Here is a 19,888-nt window from a genome sequence, read left to right on the forward strand (position 1 = left end):
GCATGACTTGCTGGAAGAATATCTTGAAGCCTTGACACGGCGGGACTCGCCGGAGAAGCCTCTTGAATCTTGACACGACGGGACTCGCCGGAGAAGGATCTTGAAACTTTAACACGGCGGGACTCGCCGGGGAAGATCTTGAATGTCGATACGGCGGGACTCGCCGGAAGCAAATTCTTGATGAATGACACGGCTTGAAATCACCGGTGATGAATCTTGATAAAAATCGCTCCGAATGTCCGATGTGTCTCCGTCGATGAAGCGATGAGGAGAAGAACATGAAATCGAGAAGAAGAGGCGCTCAATAATGTGACGATTCGGAGGAAAAAGTAAATCGACTTTCGTGAAATTCCACCGAGCTTGTCGTCGGAGATCTATTCCGATCGTCGAGGAATCGGGGATGACGAAGTGGATTTCTCTAACCTAGAAAATCTAATGCGGAAATTCGCTCTGATACCATATTACATTTCTAGGTTAGGATAGATAGAAATTGGATTTGAGAATTGGGAAAAAAACTAACTCTCATCTTGAATGATTGAGAGTGAAAATGTTTATTCCAATCTTCATGAGAAAAGAACAAGTATAAGGCTTTATATAGCCATGAAACATAAAGAAAATAAAGGAAAATACAACGAAACAAATAAAGGAAAAACAACTTGTTCAACTTGTCGTTTAATAGACATAAACGACACTTCAAACATATTTGATCTCTAATATCCGGCGAAACGGCGAGAAGAGCTCTGCAGCCAAACTTTCCGACAACGACGAAGGAGAAGACGACAAAATGGACGACAAGACGGAGAAAGCTACGCCGTGTTCCTCATTGACTCCACTGCTGATCTCCGGATCCGCCTCCGCGATTCCTCCGACTCCGACAACGAAGAAGCCCTGATTCCGTTCAAAAACCACCTGAAACCCTAACCCCAACCGACCTCTTTCTGGCCGCCACGTATCGCGAGGTTGTCGATCTTTTTGTCGGAGAGGAGTTCGCGTTCTTTGTACCGTCGCTCTCTGCCGCGAACCATCGTAAGAATATTAATTTATTCTTTCGTTTCTTTGCTTTCATCACATAACAATGCTCTATTATTGAGTTTTTTCTTCTTTTCTGCGATATACAACCAATTATAATATGTGGTTATTTTATTGCTAATTTTTTTTATCATACTTTATTTTTTTATTACCTATAATTGATTGTAAGATTCCAATCAGCATATCACCATAAGTACTTTTTTTTAATGTTTACACATGATCCTTATATATTATTACATATAAACTTTTTTTTACCATTTCATTTTTTGTCAATTTGTTTTCAAATCATTTCATATCTAAAGACGCTAAAAAATTCTTCTAGTCAATGAATCAAACTTTTTTTTGAAAAATATACATCGTCGTTTCACTATTATTTATCTACTCTTGAAAGTATTGATGAAAACTCACTACTCTGAGACTAATATAAGCTATTTTTGTAATTTCGCGTAATATATAATGTCGTCAAGCTTTCAAACCAGCTCAACAGGATCGCGTAAATGGAAGAGTTTAAAGGCCTTCGTGATGACCTCTGCTCTCTGGTGACCTCTGTGGCTCTCTACGGCGGAGTTTGCTAAGAATAGACTTGTGTTTTCCTGAAGGAGATTTTGAGTTTTTGAAATCTTTTGATTTTGAAGATACTGCATTTGTTTTAACTTTTTCTTATTTCAAGACTAATGTTTTGTTAAGCTTGAAATGGGATAAGTTTCGGTGGTCGTTTGTAAAAGGGACAAGCTTCGGTGGTCGTTTGTAAATGGGACAAGCTTCGATATTTTGTTGAAGTATGAATATTTCTCATTAATGATCATTTGATGACTAAAGAAAAATGACAATTGTTGACATCTATATCAACAAATTATATCAATTGTTGACATCTATGTGTAAATTGTTGACATATGAATGTTAATTGTTGATATTTATGTGTCAATTGTTGATATGTCAACAAATCATCAAACAAACCCTTTCAAAAATCATCAAACAAACTCTGATTTCTTTATAAATAAACAAATTTCTTTACACAAACGAGACTCAAAGAAAAAAATTAGAAAAGGAAAGAGAAAAGAAGAGGGTAAAAATGTATAAAAACTATTCTTTCACCTCATTTTACTAGTATTTTTGTCCAAATTATGCTTTCAGTGTGAAATGAGAAAAAGGTTATGAGATGGTAGTAGTTGAAGCAATTTCTTCTGAGAAAATTACGAATATATTACCATTTCATAACTCATTCCCATTTTGCATCAAAACTATAATCTGTACAAAAGTACTAGTAAAAGGAGGAGAGAATAAATTTTATACATTTTTATCCTCTTCTTTTTCTTTCTTGATTTTTTTTCCTTGAGTCTTGCAAGAAATCTATTTGTTTTTTTTAATATGGGTTTGTTTGACGATTTGTTGGCATATATGTTAACAATTGATACAATTTGTTGACATATATATGTCAACAAATGACAACACTGAAAAAGTTTTTTGATTTGTTGACATAGATGTCAACAAATGACAAACTCATGCACGTGGCCAAATCTTGCTTATGGATCCATTTCCACCCATCAATAAAATTTTTGCAACGGTGTCTCAAGAAAAGAAGCAAAGATCTGTTGGCATCAACTTTCTTTGAAGCTCAGATCAGTCAAAATCAATGGCAATGATGGTTAGAGACGATCAGAAGCATGGAACCAAGGACATGCTTATTTCCACTAATTGCAAGATGTTAGGTCACACAGTGAACACGTGCTACAAGCTCCATGGCTATCCTCCTGGATACATGCCAAAGGTGAAAGGTCAAGCCAATACTTCCAAAGGAGCAAATCAAAGATCAAGATTGAGCGCATCATGGTGGATCATCAACACCTCTCACAAATCAACAAATATCCTAATCTTTTTGGTCTTTTGCATTATGTTGTATGTGGTCCCTATTTTATAACATCTCATTATTCTCGTTATTGCTGGACCTTTCCAATGAAAAGTGTTAAGCCGTTTTTTGGATTTAACATTCGAGAACACGTGACGTGCCTGGAATAGTCACGTGCCTAGTATTGGGTCGGCCCAAATTACTTTTCGAGAGTCCAAAGGGCTCAAGGAAGTTCGGGACAAAGCCCAAAGCGTCCAGGAGCTTCAGAGGATCTTAGAATCGTAAAGAGGGAAACGATACTTTGCCTACTTCTTCGTCGGGAATGCGTTCTTCGTCTTAGATTCCTGGCCTGGAGGTCGAGCTCGCCTGGGGGTCGAGCTCGCCTGGGGGGGTCGAGCTCGCCTGGAGGTCGGTCTTGCTGGGAGGTCGAGCTCGCCCGGAGGTCGAGCTCGCCTGGAGGTTGAGCTCGCCTGGGGGTCGAACCTGGCTGGAGGTCGAGCTCGCCTGGAGGGTCGAGCTCGTCTGGAAGGTCGAGCTCGTCGGGAGGTTGAGCTCGGCTGGAGGTCGAGCTCGCCTGGAGATCGCCCCTGCCTGGAGGGTGAGCTCGCCTGGGGGTCGAGCTCGGCTGGAGGTCGAGCTCGCCTGGGGATCGCTCATGCCTGGGGGGTGAGCTCGCCTGGGGGTCGAGCTCGGCGGGAGGTCGAGCTCGCCTGGAGATCGCCCCTGCCTGGAGGTTGAGCTCGCCTGAGGGTCGAGCTCGGCTGGAGAGTCAAGCTCGCCTAGTGATCGCCTCTGCCTGGAGAGTGAGCTCGCCTGGGGTGTCGAGCTCGGCTGGAGGTCGAGCTCGCCTTGAGATCGCCCCTGCCTGGAGGGTGAGCTCGCCTGGGGGTCGAGCTCGGCTGGAGGTCGAGCTTGCCTGGAGATCGCCCCTGCCTGGAGGTTGAGCTCGCCTGGAGGTCGCCCTGCCTGGAAGGAGCTCGCCTGGGGGGGTCGAGCTCGCCTGGAGGTCGCCCCTGCCTGGAGGTTGAGCTCGCCTGGAAGGTTGAGCTCGCCTGGGGGGTCGAGCTCGCCCGGAGGTCGAGCTTGCTTGGAGGTCGAGCTCGCCTGGAGGGTCGAGCTCGCCTGGAGGTTGAGCTCGCCTGGGGGTCGAACCTGGCTGGAGGTCGAGCTCGTCTGGGGGTTGAGCTCGGCTGGAGGTCGAGCTCGCTTGGAGATCGCCCCTGCCTGGAGGGTGAGCCCGCCTGGGGGTCGAGCTCGGCTGGAGGTCGAGCTCGCCTGGGGATCGCTCCTGCCTGGAGGGTGAGCTCGCCCAGGGGTCGAGCTCGGATGGAGTTCGAGCTCGCCTGAAGATCGCCCCTGCCTGGGGGTCGAGCTCGGCTGGAGAGTCGAACTCGCCTAGAGATCGCCCCTGCCTGGAGAGTGAGCTTGCCCGGGGGGGTCGAGCTCGGCTGGAGGTCGAGCTCGCCTTCAGATCGCCCCTGCCTGGAGGGTGAGCTCGCCTGGGGGGTTGAGCTCGGCTGGAGGTCGAGCTCGCCTGGAGATCGCCCCTGCCTGGAGATCGCCCCTTCCTGGAGGTTGAGCTCGCCCGGAGGTCGCCCTGCATGGAGGGAGCTCGCATGGGGGGTCGAGCTTGCCTGGAGGTCGCCCCTGCCTAGAGGTTGAGCTCGCCTGGAAGGTTGAGCTCGCCTGGGGGGTCGAGCTCGGCTAAAGGTCGAGCTCGCATGGAGATCGCCCCTGCTGGGGGTCGAGCTCGCCTGGGGGGCGTGACCGTGCTCCTCGTGAGCTGCCTACGTACCCGCCTTGCGGGATCAGGTCATGACGTAGTTCAGGGGATTCTTGGTTCAGGCTCCATTCCAAAGTTGGGAGTGGAATGTTTTGGGGTTTAGTGTATTTTGAGTTCGGAGTGAATCCTGGACCTTTTTCTCCTTTAGTTCGGAATGAGCTCTGAGTTCGGAGTCCTCTTGAGTTGGGAGAATATTTGGCTGAGTGAATTCTGGGGTTGAGAGTCTCTGGGGTTTAGAGAGTTTTTTTGAGTTCGGGTGATTCTCTTCAGTTCTCCCTTTGAGTTGAGAATGAGTGAATTATTTATAGGAAAAGAAACCGGTGCTTGATGCTTGGTTGGCGCTTGGTTGATGCTTGGTTGGCGCTTGGTTGATGCTTGGTTGGCGCTTGGTTGATGCTTGGTTGGTGCTTGGTTGAAGCTTGGTTGGCGCTTGGTTGATGCTTGGTTGGCGCTTGGTTGTTGCTTGGTTGGCGCTTGGTTGAAGCTCGGTTGACGCTTGGTTGATGCTTGGTTGGCGCCTGGTTGAAGCTCGGTTGGTGCTTGGTTGAAGCTCGATTGGCGCTTTTATATTGTAACGTCGTTTTTGCAATTGAGGCGTCATTTTTATCGTAAGAAAAAGACGGCCTAACAAAAAGCAAGTCAGAAAATCATCACATTATCCCACGGGTTTGGTCTTTTAACCTAATCAGCTTGGTATTTCAATTAAACGATTCCGTTCTTGTAATGCAAAAGAGCTCATTTTTACAGATTTTTTTTTTCTAAGCATGTAATTCTGCATCAGTATTCATGTTTATTAAATGTTGCTCTTGCTTTATATTTCAATTGCATGTTCCAAGAGTGTTTTGGTCCGACTGTGTTCTCACGGCTACTTAAATTATCAGCAGAACTCCCACACCAGTTTTACAACACAAATCTCCTTGGGAAATCTTATATCACAAGAAGGTTGATTATGACTTTTGAGAGTTTTTGGCTCATTGGTTTTTGCATCTTGAGAGCACATAGAACCAAGTTTCAGCCACGAACAAGGCAATGTGTCTTCACTGGATATAACCCAAGTGTGAAAGGATATAAGCTATATGATCTCAAACCAAAGAGATCTTTATGTCTCGCAATGTGGTTTTTCATGAGAATTATTTTCCTTTCAGTTCTATTTTATGTTGATGATCATATTGCAGATCCTTTTGAAGATTTGGTTAGGGATCACATAATCATGTGGATCATGATGTCCCTATGATACAACTAGTACCAGTACCTCAATAGCCACTTAATATGACAATTTACAACAAGTATATTCATGCACAAATCAACTAAATCAATTGCACTCACAAGCTTTAGATATTAGTCAAAATCCTCTCTGAAGGTCAACTCGTGCAATCACTGCTCCTAACTACCTACAAGACTGCCACTGTATTCTCATGCACAACATATCAGGTCAATGTTTTCAGTCAAACACCATATAGATACAGAGATCACCTATGATAATCTATCTCCCTTTTTCAGAAAATTTGTGTTATCCGTTTCAGCTAATCTGTCTCCCTTTTTGGAAAACGACAACATTCGGTGAAAAAAATGAAGAAAAAAAAAACGACGACAGTTGATGAAAACGACGACATTCGGCGAAAAAAAAACTATGAAATTCGGCAAAAAATGATGAAAAAACGAAAAACGAGCTCTTTGTCGGGCGTTTTTCTCTGGCAGCGCCGCCGCCGATTTTTGCAGTGATTCTCTGAAATTTAAAATATTGGTCCCAATTATGTTGACACCACTACCGAGACGTGGAACAAGCTCACATACAACATTCCTCTGAAGTTGTACTAACTCTTCCTGCATGACATTAACCCAGTATTTATCATGAAGAGCATCAACGACATTTTTTTTGCTCAGTCGTGGAAGTGGAACACGTATTTCCAATCATTTCAAGATAGTTGACTGGATCCTTTCACCGATTAGTGACTCCTTAAGTTATGTTCTCAATGATACCGTCAGTGGAATATTCTTCTTTATTCGACTAGAAGGTTCCGTGAGAGGAACAATGTCAGTACCTTCATCTTTCGCTTGAACTAGATTCGAAATCTTTAATGTTATTATTATTGTTAGGAACATCAGCAGGAACATCATGAGTGATAGGAGTACTAAGCGTAATCACAACTTCATATTTATCTTTGACCCATTCAATCCTTTCAACATCATTGATCACAACGTTTATAACTTTCATAATTGGTGCGCTTGTTGAACACCATGTAAGCACAATTGTTTAAGGAGTAGTCAAGAAATATGCCGTCCTCACTCTTCAAATCCAGCTTTTTATGGGATCACGATCAGAAAGAATGTAGCTGGTACTTCAAAAAACATGGAAATATTTGACATTCGGTTTTTCCCCCTCCAAATTTCATAATTTGCAAAGGTAGTATCTGGACGAATAAACACATGTTTATGAAAGTGACATGTTGTATTAATAGTCTTGTGAGAGACTTTGGTTTCCATACCAATTTGGCAATCTCCACAAAATTTTCCTCCTTTGATATTCAAGTTAGGGAGACCACGAGCTACTCATATTCAAGTGGTCAAGCCTTACATGTCATAGATTTGTGACATCTTCTGTGCTTACTTGCCAATCGTATAAAGGATCAAGTGATGGACCATTCCGCAAGTAGCAGTTATTAGTGGATCAAATTCCCTTCATCATGATAGTAGCATCTTTGTTGCCAACAACACAGCTAGTCTTGGATAAATTCATAATCATATCTTGATCACACAGTTGGCTAATGCTAAAGAGATTTGCAGTGAGACCTTCAACTAGAAGAACATTATAAAGAGTAAGGAGACCAGAGAAGTTCAACGGGCCTTTGCCTGCCACAATTTCGTTTCCACCATCTCTAAATTTGACATAGCTTTTAATGCAAAGCTTCATATTGCTCATAAATGATTTCTCATTGGTCATGTGCCTGGAACAATCACTGTCAAAGTAAATGTCTTCCTAGCAGTTAACTTCATAGATGTATAACCAACATTTGCACGATGATCAACATAAATTATCCATTCCATATTAACCACCGTGGGAGGATTGTTGATGGTCTCATCTTGCATATAAATATTCACACGAGGAGTACGTCTCTGAGCAAAAGACTGATGTTGAACATGTCTCGGGAGCTGTGGCTTTCTCGCAAGATACTTTCCATAGAGCATGTAGCAATAAGGACGAATGTGTCTTCTCTTCCTCTAGCAGTAAGGACGATGTCTGTCTGAATGTTGGAGACTTCTTTTGGAACATCTGTTCTTCAGATTTGGCAAGAGGGAAAAACACAGTCTTCTGAGGTGACTTAGAAGAGGAGACAAAACCAAGTCCTTTGTTACTGGATAAGGCTTTTGCCCAACCTTCAAATATCATTCATATTAGCAGTACTTGGATTCAACATATGAATCGATTTAGTCATAGCAACAAGATCATAGGAAGTTTTGCAACATGTTTCTTCAAATCAGTATTGATTTCCAAGATATTGGTTTTCTCAGTGAGAAGAGTCTCAATTCTCTTCTTCCGAGTATCAGAAGTATCCTTCTTCATCTCAGCAAAACTTTTCTACAAGAGTGCCTCATTAACTTCAAGTTCCTAAATCTTCTTCTTGTGGTTCATGAAGATGTTAGATTCCTCTGCCCATTTGACATAAAGAATCTTATAAGCATCTTGAAGAGCTTCATCGCTAAGTTCATCATTGTCAAGATGGAAAAAATGAGCAAGATCAAATTAGTAGGCATAGATTTAATGGTAGGATTAGTTTAAGAGATATTGGATACATCTTCATAATTCTCTGAAAGTTTTTCAGCTACAAAGTTGTTGGCGTGCGCTTCTTCTTCACTATTGTCGGAGTCAGTGTCTTCATCAATGAGAGTAACACTGTAATTCTTATGTTAGTTTCTCTGAGAATTGGGGCATTCAGACCAAAGCCTTCACACTCTCTACACTGAATACCTTTGCATTTTTTCTGTTGACCATATCCATTATCATCTCTTCCCTTTCTAAAATTGTTCCCAGGTTTGCAACTTTGAGGAGCTTTTGTCTCTGTTGAAAAGACCACCGGGTTGAGCACTAGTGTTGTTTTATCTTTTATCAAGCTTTCTCATAATCCTGCCAAAATTCATTGCCATCATGGCCAAGGTGTCATCATAAGCATCATTTGTAACATCATTATACTGAAATTTAGAGTCAAAATTTGAGGTTTTAAAAGCAACTTCCTTTGGTTTCTTCTTAGTGTGATCATCCACCAGTGACATCTCATATGTTAGTAGAGATCTTATAAGATCATCAACTTTCATCTTTGAGGTGTCTTGAACTTTATCAATAGTAGTGACTTTGATAGTGAACCGTTGAGGCAAGGAACGAAGAATCTTTTTCACTAGCTTTTCATCAGACATGGGTTCACTATGAGAATGAGATTCATTGAAAATATCACACAACCGAACATATAACTCGTTGATGGTCTCCCCCTCCATGCTTCTCTAGCACTCACACATGTGTTTATCAGTCTAAACACAATCTTGACAACTCCATTGTAAATATCATTCAGTGCCTTGGAGTTTGCTAGAGCAACTTCATCTTCAGCAAGATCTTAATCTTTCTCAGGCTTACGCATTCTTTGAACCATCGAGCAAAGGAGCATGACTCACAGACCCGCTTTCCCCGAAACATTTATCTTAAAAAAACAGTCAAATGCCAAAGAACACACTCAAGATACACATGGTGCCCGCTCTGATACCAATTCAAAAAGCGTATTTACTGTTATGTGATGTCTCATAATTATGTTATCCACAAGTTATGTAACCCTAGTTAAATTAACGGACTAGTGAAACAATTAAAGCTGTAAATCAAGAAAAGAATTGGTAACCCAATTCAAAAAATCGTGCCTACGTCTGGAAGGATGCAATCCCAGTGAAAAGGAATTTAAATATTTGTAGAGTAAGTACAGCCGGTTCAATCTGAATGATCATCTTTCAGATACCCTACTTCAAAACTACCTTAGTGAATTTTGACCCCCGAGACCGAGTTCCCTCACTTCCACTCTCAATACACTCACCAAGTATTTGATCGACGTTTATAATAGAACGTGATCTATAATACCATGATTACAAAACTCAACTCTGTCAATTGCATGAACAACGACAATAAGGAGCAAGACATAATTAAACCACACAAAGAACAAATTGTTTTCGCTCAAGAACTCTCTGAAAAACTCTAAGTCATTTGTATTTGTATTTTTTAATGGGAAAATATCAGGAGTATCCCTCGTGTTTAATCGAAATGTGAGATTTATCCCTTTGATTTCCAGAAATATCAGACATATCCCTTCAGTTAAAAAAAATGACATATAGCTCCCCTAAAAAATGTTATATTTCAAATGTCACCCTTTTCGTTTAATGGGGAAATATATGTTGTATTTTTTAATGGGAAAATATCAGGAGTATCCCTCGTGTTTAATCGAAATGTGATATTTTTCCTTTTTTAATTGAAAAAATTCTGAACCGTTGATAGTTATATATAATTATTAACTTTATAAAATCTCACTTTATAAAAAAAATCATTAACTTTTTATAAAGAAAGTTTTTAATTTAATTTTTTTGTATATATAATAGAAAATAAAAAATTATTTCATTAAGGGTATTTTGGGGAGTTTAATTTTTTTTTTTTTGGTAAAAAAAAAACGAAAATGGTGATATTTGCAATATAACATTTTTTAGGGGAGGCATGTCATTTATATTAAACAAAAATGAGATGTTTGATATTTCTTGAAATCGAATGGATAAATTTCGTATTTCGATTAAACACGAGTGATACTATTGATATTTTCCTTTTTTTAATTGAAAAAATTATGAACCGTTGATAATTATATATATTTAACGACTGGTATTATTTCTCTTATTAATTAATATTTTTAATAAAAAAATCGAAAATTACCATTTCCATTAAGTCAAAAAATTATCTAACGAAATACTAAAATATTGTCTAATGGAATTGTCACTTTCGTATGAAAGGCACATTAAGGAAAGTGGTATTTCCACCTCCTTCCGATTCCAAGGCTCAACCTGAGTTCAGGGTTAAAAATGGAAATATGCAAACGCAAGAAAAGAGCCCACCAACCGTGAATGATTTGGAGAACCTTAACCTTATTTTTATAGCAAAAGACTACGTACATATATATAAAGAATTCTACTTGCAACGCTCTATTGGCTAATACCGTTCAGAGAAAACACTAATTGATCGTCCCTCCTTTCGACGAGTCTTGGTCTTGTCTTACCTTTATTATTCGTCTCCCAGTCCTCTACTCTCTCTCTCTCTCTCTCTCTCTCTCTCTCAGAGTAGTCAGAAGAAGTAGAGAATGGGAAATGTACTGAGGCTTCTGTGCAGAGGCAGCAAGGCGGACGCAGAGACGCCTCAATCGGCCGCCTCACAAGGCGTTTCCTTCGCCTCTCTTGGCCACGACCTCTTCAACTTTGAAAACACCTCTCAGGTTTCTCAACTCTCTCTTTCCCTCCTATTTTGTTTCTATATATACATTGTTCTTGTGTCACCAGGATCAGTCCTTTCACTGCGATCATAGTTTTTTTCTTTTTCAATTTTTTAATCATGATCATAATTTTTGGTTGTGGTTTATAACTCGTTCCTTTTACTGTGAGCTATTACTAATTTTGCTTGCTGATTTTAACGAACAAAAGCTTATTTCTTGAATGAAAAAATAAATTGAGTATAATAAAATACTTGAAGTTATTTCACCTGATTATTAATGGAGAAGACGGGGAATTGGTCCTACCGGGATCAATTAGTGGAATGTATATATATGTTGATCGGCATCACAAGGATTAACAAATTGAAAATTTACAAACCCTCTTTTCAACAGTGATTTTTTGTTTATTTCTTACATAACCGGGTACAGGGTAGTAGCTTCATGTTTTTGAGGCATTAGAAGTAGTATATTTGTAGAGAGTTTCATAGATTTCTTAAACTGGACGGAAATATTGATCGACACTCAATGAACTTGAACCTTATTTGCATTCTCTTATCTTTTCACGCTTTTATGTCATATCCGTGAGAACAAAATGCTTGAGGTTCTTTAACACCTTGCTTGTTACAATCTTAGGTTCCTAATGGACTCAGTAAGTATGTTCAATCTTCAAAGAAAATCCAAGCTAACTGGTAAGTTGTGGTTAAAGTGTTAAACTAGCGTGTTGATCTGTTAGCAAGATTTTTTCTGTTCCCATTGATGGAGAGTCTGTGACTATAACAAAAGGTACAGAGAAATACTATTAGAATGGAAACGATCAAAACCACCCCCTAAAACAGCCGAAGAAGCAGCTCGGCTCGTAGTCAAAACCTTGAAGAAAATCCAACAGTCAGAAATTGAGGTTGGTTGCTAGAGATATCAAGTTTGCCTCTTGTCTTATGTTTTTTTTTTAACCCGAATCTTATCCTAATGGTTCACTGAGATATACAGGGATTCTTGGGCTTCTATCATCTCCAACTTCCTGATACTCCCTTAGATTATTCCGCCGAGGTTCCATCAAAATTGCCAGGAGTGAAGTTTGAATTTCAAACCTTGCCAGTAAATATGATAACTGCATTCCACTTCTATTTTCATTTATCTTAAGTTACTCTGTGCTGTACATATCAACATGGCCTTTTCTTCAAGTCTGTGATCACCCTTTATTTCTGATCAACTTGTAAGTTTTTTAAAAAATGATCATCTGCTATGTCTTTTATAAATTAACATTCTTTTGAACAGCATGTTTTTGCGATTTTGCACGTGTATTGAATGGTTTTAAATCTATAGGTTGATGGAAGAGCGGTGCAAGATGGGGACTCCGTTGTGGTCTATGTCAGCACTGTAGACCCCAGAGAGTCATCGATTGTTCCTACACAAGTAAACTTAAATGCGACGAAAATGTCCAAATCCCGTGCCAATAAAAACTACGCAAAGGCTGACGGACTACACGAGAAAATTATCAGCGCCGGTTATAGGTAGACCATTTTCTTCTCTGATAATTTTATTTTATTGCAACTAGAAGTGAAACACAAAACCATAACATTTTCTTTTAATTAGGGTACTCAAAATCGGAAATGAGCATGTCCTTGCTCATAAATATCGACTAAGACTAAGGTACATATAATGCAATGACATCAAATGTTTCTCAAATTAAATCTAGAAAGAGCTCTTAAAAGTGTAAATGAGACAGAGGAATCGACGCACCAGAAAATAAAATGCCGTACGGAGACGAAGCCAGGGACGCATTGATGAATCTGATACAAGGAAAGTGCTTGAGAGTTCTAGTCTATGAAGAAGATCAATATGGTCGTTCTGTTGGTGATCTATATTGCAATGGAGTTTTCGTACAGGTACGTTACAATCTTCTACTTAGAACCTGGATTTATGTAATCAAGAGTGATTGTCTTGATCTGCAATTTTCAGGAAAAAATGCTCAGAACTGGCTGTGCATGGCACTACGTCTTCTATGATAAACGCCCCGAGTTCGCAAGGGTAAGTTCAAAACTTTAGATAATGTCGCTTCCGTTATTTCTGTGTTTTTGTTGGCGTGGAATTCTAAGTTCCGTTCCTATGTTTAATAGTGGGAGAAAGAGGCGCGGGCTAAAAGAATTGGATTATGGGCATCACCAAATCCTGAGAAACCATGGGATTGGAGGAAGAAAAATCCCAGGACAGACATGTAGCTTATATATATATATATAATTCCTCTCTGCTGTAATTATGAACTTCTATCATTTCTTTCCCTGAAAAGATTTGAGCTGTACGATGCTGTATTAATGTATCCGTTGTTTTTTATTTTATTTTATTTTTATATCAAACAGTTGTTATTGATGTATCCGTTGTTGTATTATGTATGTTGAACTTGGTGTTATGCTTTAAGTGTGATATCCGTGTGTCGCTAGCAATATTAAGAATATCGACTGGTCACTGGGTTGTTAAAATTCGATCGACATTGATAAAGTTACCATATTACACTGACGTGACCTTAACTTTTCATCGAGATGAGTTTTCAAACCAAGTTTAATCGTTGAAAACGTAGATGTCAGTTATTGTAAGAGATCGCTCTTAGTGTAAGACGGATGTGATGAGTACGATTCACTTTTAAATTAAGAATCGTTTGTGCTTAAACGCTTAAGCATTATGACCAAAACCTCTAGTGATTTTTTTTTTTTTTGCGAGAGTCTCGAGAGTAGAGATAGCTCAAGAGAGAATCGAAGGTTTTAGATTATTTTAGATTAGACGGTTTCAGAGGGACAGAGAGTGAGTCGGCGGCCATTATGAGTGGGAAGAGATAAATGTTTTCTCTATAAGGCTTATGGAACTCATGCCCTTTAATTTAAAATTACATACTTTTATAATTCAAAAGCTAAGTGCATTATTAAATTATACTATGATGTATTTTGTAAATAACTCTTACATAAATGCAACGAAAAAAATGAGGGTCCATGTTACAATTTTGTAACAATTGTCATTGCTAGATATCGTGGTGAGTCAAAATTGTTAGAAATTAAGTACAAATACATACGGTTAGCACAAGATTAGATTAACTAATCTCTTTAAGTAGTTTAAACTAATTGGTTGCAATATTAAGCTTTGAGAACCCAAATAACCACACAAATATTTAAGCATACACAAGAGATTGTATATTAACGTGCCCAAAAATCTTTTCATCATTGTTGTTTATGCAATAGACGGAGTCAGATTTTTGTATTTGTGAGGTTGTAAATCATGTACTTTTATAAGCATTGATCAATCATTTGGTGAATGAGTTGAGTGAAAAATGAAGGGAGCTCAAACCAGTGTTTTAAATGTCATCGGCTTTCCACGATTTTCGCCAAAAAAGTCGTTTTCGCCGTGCAAACGACCGACGACGTGGAGTATGTCATTTTTTGTCATGATGTCGCTGGAATTTCGGCGAAAATGACCGAGAATTTTCGTCCCTTTAAAAGACTAAACCCTTGTGAATGTCGACTTTTATTTCCAAAAACTCGAAGACAACGAAACCCTGTGAATTCTCGGACCCGCTAAAGAAGACGGTCATTTTCGGCAAAAATCAGAGACTTTCCATCTGTTTCGGCGACTTTCGGACAAGCGCAGCTTGATTTCCACACGATTTTGGTGACTTTCGAGGAAAATCGATGAGTTGGTTCGTCGACTTTTTTTCTTTCATTAAAGTACTTCATTAAAGTTGTTTGAAATGTTGTGATCTATGATATATATTTTTTTTCAGATTTTTTTGACCCGGCTAACCACCGAGACTTCCGGCGAACCACCACATATTTCGGCGAACCACCATTTTTTTCGGCGACATTTTTTTTGTGTTTTTATGTTTTTCAAGTAAGTTTATGATTTAAATAAAATTGTTTGAATTGTTGATATGGAATTTTTGGAATATTTATGAACTGAAATGTAATTGTGATTGTGTGAAATGAATTGAAATGTTGATATACGAATGTTTGAATTGTGATTGTATGAAATTAAATGAAATGTTGATATGAAATTGTTGGAATTTATTAACATGTTGAAATGAAATTTTGTTGATATATTGAAATGAAATTGTAGTCTACAATCTCGGGATAGTCCTCTCGAAGATGAGAGAAGATGGACAAGGAGAGCTAATCCGTCTAGGTCCGACAAGATTCACCACGAACTATTGGCCTTAACGAGTCTAAGGAGCAATCAATCTGGGTTGAAGAAGATATTCAGGTCAGATTGGTGGGACCGATCTTCCTTTCGTCAAACTGCAGCTGGGCAGTTTGAGGAGTGAAAAGTGCTGGACAATAACTTTTTGCTCCATATTGATAGTGTGTGCAAGGTGCTCTAGCATATGTACTCAGTTTTGCGTCTCATTGATACGGAAGTAGTTTTGACAATGGGTTTGCTTTACCACGTCTTCGGCTTAATGAACAAGAAGTTGAAAAGCATCCCAAACAAGCAATGGGTGGTGGACATTGCAGTCGAGAGATGGACGAGACAACTTGTCCATTCGTTACACCAAACAGGTAAAAGTCATTTCACTTATTTGTTGCAAACGTCTTTGTATAATTTCTAATTGGTGTGTTTGATTGTTTTACTTGTAGCTCACTACCTAAATCCGAAATTTCAATATAGCCCAAGCATCTTACTGGGGTTACAGAAATGTTTGAGCGGCTGTTTTCGAATGATGACTGCGATAGCATCGGAAACAAACTTCTGGCATTCCGCGACGCGAAAGGCATGTTCGGTAGTAAAACCACAGTAACGGAAATAATGAAGATGGCTTTCGGTAAGAACTATTTCTTTGAACCGAACCAGTAACATTTCATAGCTTCATAGTTGAGAAAGTTGGCGATGAGAATTTTGTCTTAGACCGCATCATCATCGGCGTGCGAGAAAAATTATAGCACGTTTGCACTTGTCTAGACTAAGCAACGAAACCGACTAGCATATAAGAGACTGGATGAACTCGTTTTTTATAGCTACAACATGAAGCTGCAATTACGAGACATCGAAAGCGACGTCGTCGACAGGAAAGATCCTTTGGATACGATCCAAAGATCAATGGAGGTAATGGGCGACATCGTCGACGATGATGGCGATGATGTGGACACCGTATTGAGCAAAGACGTCGGTCAGACTTCGCATGGATCATCAGACGATGGACGTTGTCCTAACGACGATGACAATGATGGAGACAGTGTTAACTTTGGCGGGTATCCTGCTAGTCAAGATGTTAGTGGTGGTAGTGGTGGTGGACAATCTTACGATCCGTGTACTGTAGAGTAAGGTTATCAAGCCACACAAGATTCAGATCATAGGTCACGGCGTCAAAGATCTGACAGGTTAGTGTGTTTGAATTTATTTATGTCAGAGTTCTCAAACAATGTACGTATACTTGATATGGAAAGTAATATATTATATGTTTCACAGACCCGGAAACTAATTTGACTTTAAGACCGGATCGTATTACGGTGGTGGAACACAGAGAGCGTCGGCGCACCACATGTCTTCTGGTAGTGATTACGGCGGTGAATTTCAACAAAGATATGAACGTACATGTCTTCTGGTAGTGAATACGGTGTCGATCACTTGATTTCTCAGTTCGACACAATGTCTTTCACTACGTCAGACACACACAGTGACAGTTTGTATACTTGTCCTTCTTACTGTTACCCTAATCCGATAGGAGTGCCATAGCCACATGTGAATCTACAAGGAAGTGGGCGTCGTACATTCGGCGTACGCGTAGATCGGTTCGGTGCCGAGCATATTATAGCTTGTGTACCAAGATGTTCACTAATAAGTGAAGTCGTGGGGGTACGATCAAGCCGACTACGATAGACATGTACAAAACTTCCAACAATCGTACCAGGGAAATTTAACTTGCTGCCAGTATTGAGAGTTTCAAGAAAATCAACCGAGTTTTATCACCGGAACTTCCATCGGGATTCTATTGATACATTTCAATTTTACAAACTAACTATATTTTTGTAGAACATATTTATTTCATTTTCTATGCTAGATATGTATGATTTGAAGTGTTTCAAATTTGGACTATATTTACAAATATATATGTATTCGTTTGTTTCGTCACATTATTTCCGTCCGGTTTTCCGTTGGCACGTCTGTTTTATATCGAAAACGGCATTTAAAAATAGAATTTCATTTGCCATTTTTCACATTTTTTTATTTCGATTTTCCGTAGGCATGCCGATTATTTTTAAATCAGGAGGCTCGAAATGGTAAGGAAAACGACATTTAAAACCTTGGCTAAAACAATGAGGGGGCTTAATTCACAAAGGTAGTCTTGAAGTTTAGTGTTATAGAACGTGAACGTATAATGTGAATGTAATATTAGGTAGTTATTAGGATACAATATTATGTCTTTATTGCATTTATTTCTTTCCTTTATTTCTTACCTGAACGTGTATAAATACCCAATCCATGAATGAGAAACATATACAACCTTTTCTTCTCAATCTTCTCTGATTACATGGTATCAGAGCCACCAAAATTCAGAGCCTTCATAGAATTCATAGCCTTCCCAAAATTCCAGAAAAATTGTTCAAAATCACTCTTTTTTTTCCCAGAAAATTCCCAATATTCTCAATCCTCATCTTAATCGCTCAACCCTAAACCGGCTAAGCGCCGCCATTTTCCACCATTTTCAGACCTTTCATCCTTCTCTGTTTGGTCGTTTCAGATTGATCCATGCAAGACAACGACACCGCTCCGGTCTCGTTCGCCTCTCCCAGAAAGTCCGGAAACTAAATTCTTTTTCTAATCCTTTAATATTTATTGTATGCCATATGTATTTGTCTATACCTAATTTTCTGTTCACACGATCTGCAACTCAGTAAAAAAAATTAAATTAAAAAAATAGGAAATTCGCCCCCTCTATCATTACTCCAATCCAAATGGCCGAAAAGAAAGCTACCACTGTATCAGAGATGGTGCCGACACTCTCGAAGATTACAGATCCTAAGTTGAGTGGTTCGAACTATCTCGATTGGAGCAAGACCATCCGATTGTTTCTTCGGAGTATCGACAAAGATGATCAGTTGAACGATACGACTCCAAGTGACGGGTCAAAGCAAGCATGGCTACGCAAAGATGCTCGTCTTTTCCTCCAAATCCGAAACTCCATTGGAAGTGAGGTAATTTGTCTTGTTAATCACTGTGAGTTCGTCAAAGAATTAATGGATTATTTGGACTTCCTTTATTCTGGAAAAGGAAATCTTTCTAACATTTTCGATGTATGCAAAGCCTTCTATAGGGCAGAGAAGCAGGACCAGTCTCTCACCACGTACTTCATGGAGTTTAAGAAGACCTATGAAGAGCTCAATATGCTGCTACCCTTCAGTACCGATGTGAAAGTTAAGCAGCAGCAACGAGAGCAAATGGCCATTATGAGTTTTCTTGCGGGACTGCCTTCGACCTTCGACACTGCGAGGTCACAAATCATCTTTGGTTCAGACATTTACTCTCTCCAAGAGGTATTCAGCCGCGTTCTTCGCACAAAGGGAACTCCACCTAATCCTGTCAATGGAGCCCTGCTATCCCGAAACACACATGGCTCAAGTCACCCCGCTTATTACAAACCTGGAGCCCCAAGAAGTTCAGATTCTCATCTCAAAGACACTACCACAATCACTTTAACTACTGCAAGAAACCAGGTCACACGATCCAAGAGTGTCAGAAGCTTCAATACAAGAATCAAAAGAACCAGTCGGCTCATGTTGCATCTTCCGACAACAATTTGGCTCGTGTCCCTGCTGATGAGTATGCCAAATTTTTCAAGTACCAGGAATCACTAAGGACTTTAAAACCCCATGTCACTGCAATTGCCGAATCAGGTAATCCGAATGCGTGTCTCCTTTCCTCATCCTCCAAATGGGTCATTGATTCTGGTGCCACAGATCATATGACAGGTAATTCAAAACTCTTTTCCACCCTTACACCTCATGCTTCCGCATCCACAGTTATCTTAGCCGACGGATCCCCATCCATTGTTATTGGTTCTGGCACTGTCACACCTACTCCTTCCTTGTCACTATATCAAGTCTTGCATTTGCCCAACTTATCATTTAACTCTGTTAGCCAACTCACAAAAACACTAAATTGCTCAATCTCATTTTTTTTTTCCAACTTCTGTGTTTTTCAGGATCTCATGATGAAACGGACTATTGGTAAAGGACATGAATCTGGGGGTCTCTACATTCTTGACACATCTAAATCCATTGCCTGCCCCATCATCACATCTGCCCTCAAAGAATACTGTCGTTTAGGTCACCCATCCATTCCTCTTCTCAAGCTACTTTGTCCTCAATTTCGCTCAGTTTCCTCTTTACACTGTGAGTCGTGTCAGTTTGCTAAACATCATTGGCAAAGTTCGTCCTAGGGTCAATAAGTGATCTAGCGCTCCTTTTGAATTAGTCCATTCAGATGTTTGGGGTCCTTGTCTTGTTGCGTCCAATCCAGATTTTCGATACTTTGTCACTTTTGTGGATGATTTTTCTCGTGTAACCTGGTTATTTTTAATGAATGCTTGTTCAGAATTATTCTCATTGTTTTGTTCGTTTTGTGCTGAGATTCGCACTCAATTCAATAGCTCTATTCGCACCTTTCGTAGTGATAATGCCAAAGAATACATGTCCAGTTAATTCCAAAATTACATGATCCAAAATGGCATTCTCCATGAATCATCATGTGTTGATACTG

General features: G+C 39.8%; 1 protein-coding gene across 1 annotated transcript; it reads left to right on the top strand.

The window, feature by feature from the left end:
* Positions 1–10,867: 10,867 nt before the first annotated feature.
* LOC149385119 (staphylococcal-like nuclease CAN2) lies at positions 10,868–13,573 on the top strand. Its single transcript, XM_089627301.1, has 9 exons — positions 10,868–11,158; positions 11,786–11,841; positions 11,936–12,050; positions 12,140–12,247; positions 12,476–12,663; positions 12,746–12,802; positions 12,879–13,038; positions 13,112–13,180; positions 13,270–13,573. The coding sequence occupies exons 1-9, from the start codon at positions 11,027–11,029 to the stop codon at positions 13,369–13,371; spliced, it is 987 nt and encodes a 328-aa protein (XP_089483427.1). The 5' UTR covers positions 10,868–11,026; the 3' UTR covers positions 13,372–13,573.
* The last annotated feature ends 6,315 nt before the right edge of the window (positions 13,574–19,888 follow it).

The sequence above is a fragment of the Urtica dioica genome, chromosome 9 (genome assembly GCF_054948205.1).
Source record: "Urtica dioica subsp. dioica isolate 48M chromosome 9, U.dioica_male_clone48M_v1_H2, whole genome shotgun sequence".
NCBI classification, from domain to species: domain Eukaryota; kingdom Viridiplantae; phylum Streptophyta; class Magnoliopsida; order Rosales; family Urticaceae; genus Urtica; species Urtica dioica.

Excerpts from the sequence above, each read along its gene's own strand:
- LOC149385119 (XM_089627301.1), top strand. The coding sequence starts at position 11,027 with ATGGGAAATGTACTGAGGCTTCTGTGCAGAGGCAGCAAGGCGGACGCA. Across the intron at positions 13,039-13,111 it reads GCAATGGAGTTTTCGTACAG|GAAAAAATGCTCAGAACTGG; the intron begins GTACGTTACAAT and ends TGCAATTTTCAG. Across the intron at positions 13,181-13,269 it reads AACGCCCCGAGTTCGCAAGG|TGGGAGAAAGAGGCGCGGGC; the intron begins GTAAGTTCAAAA and ends TATGTTTAATAG.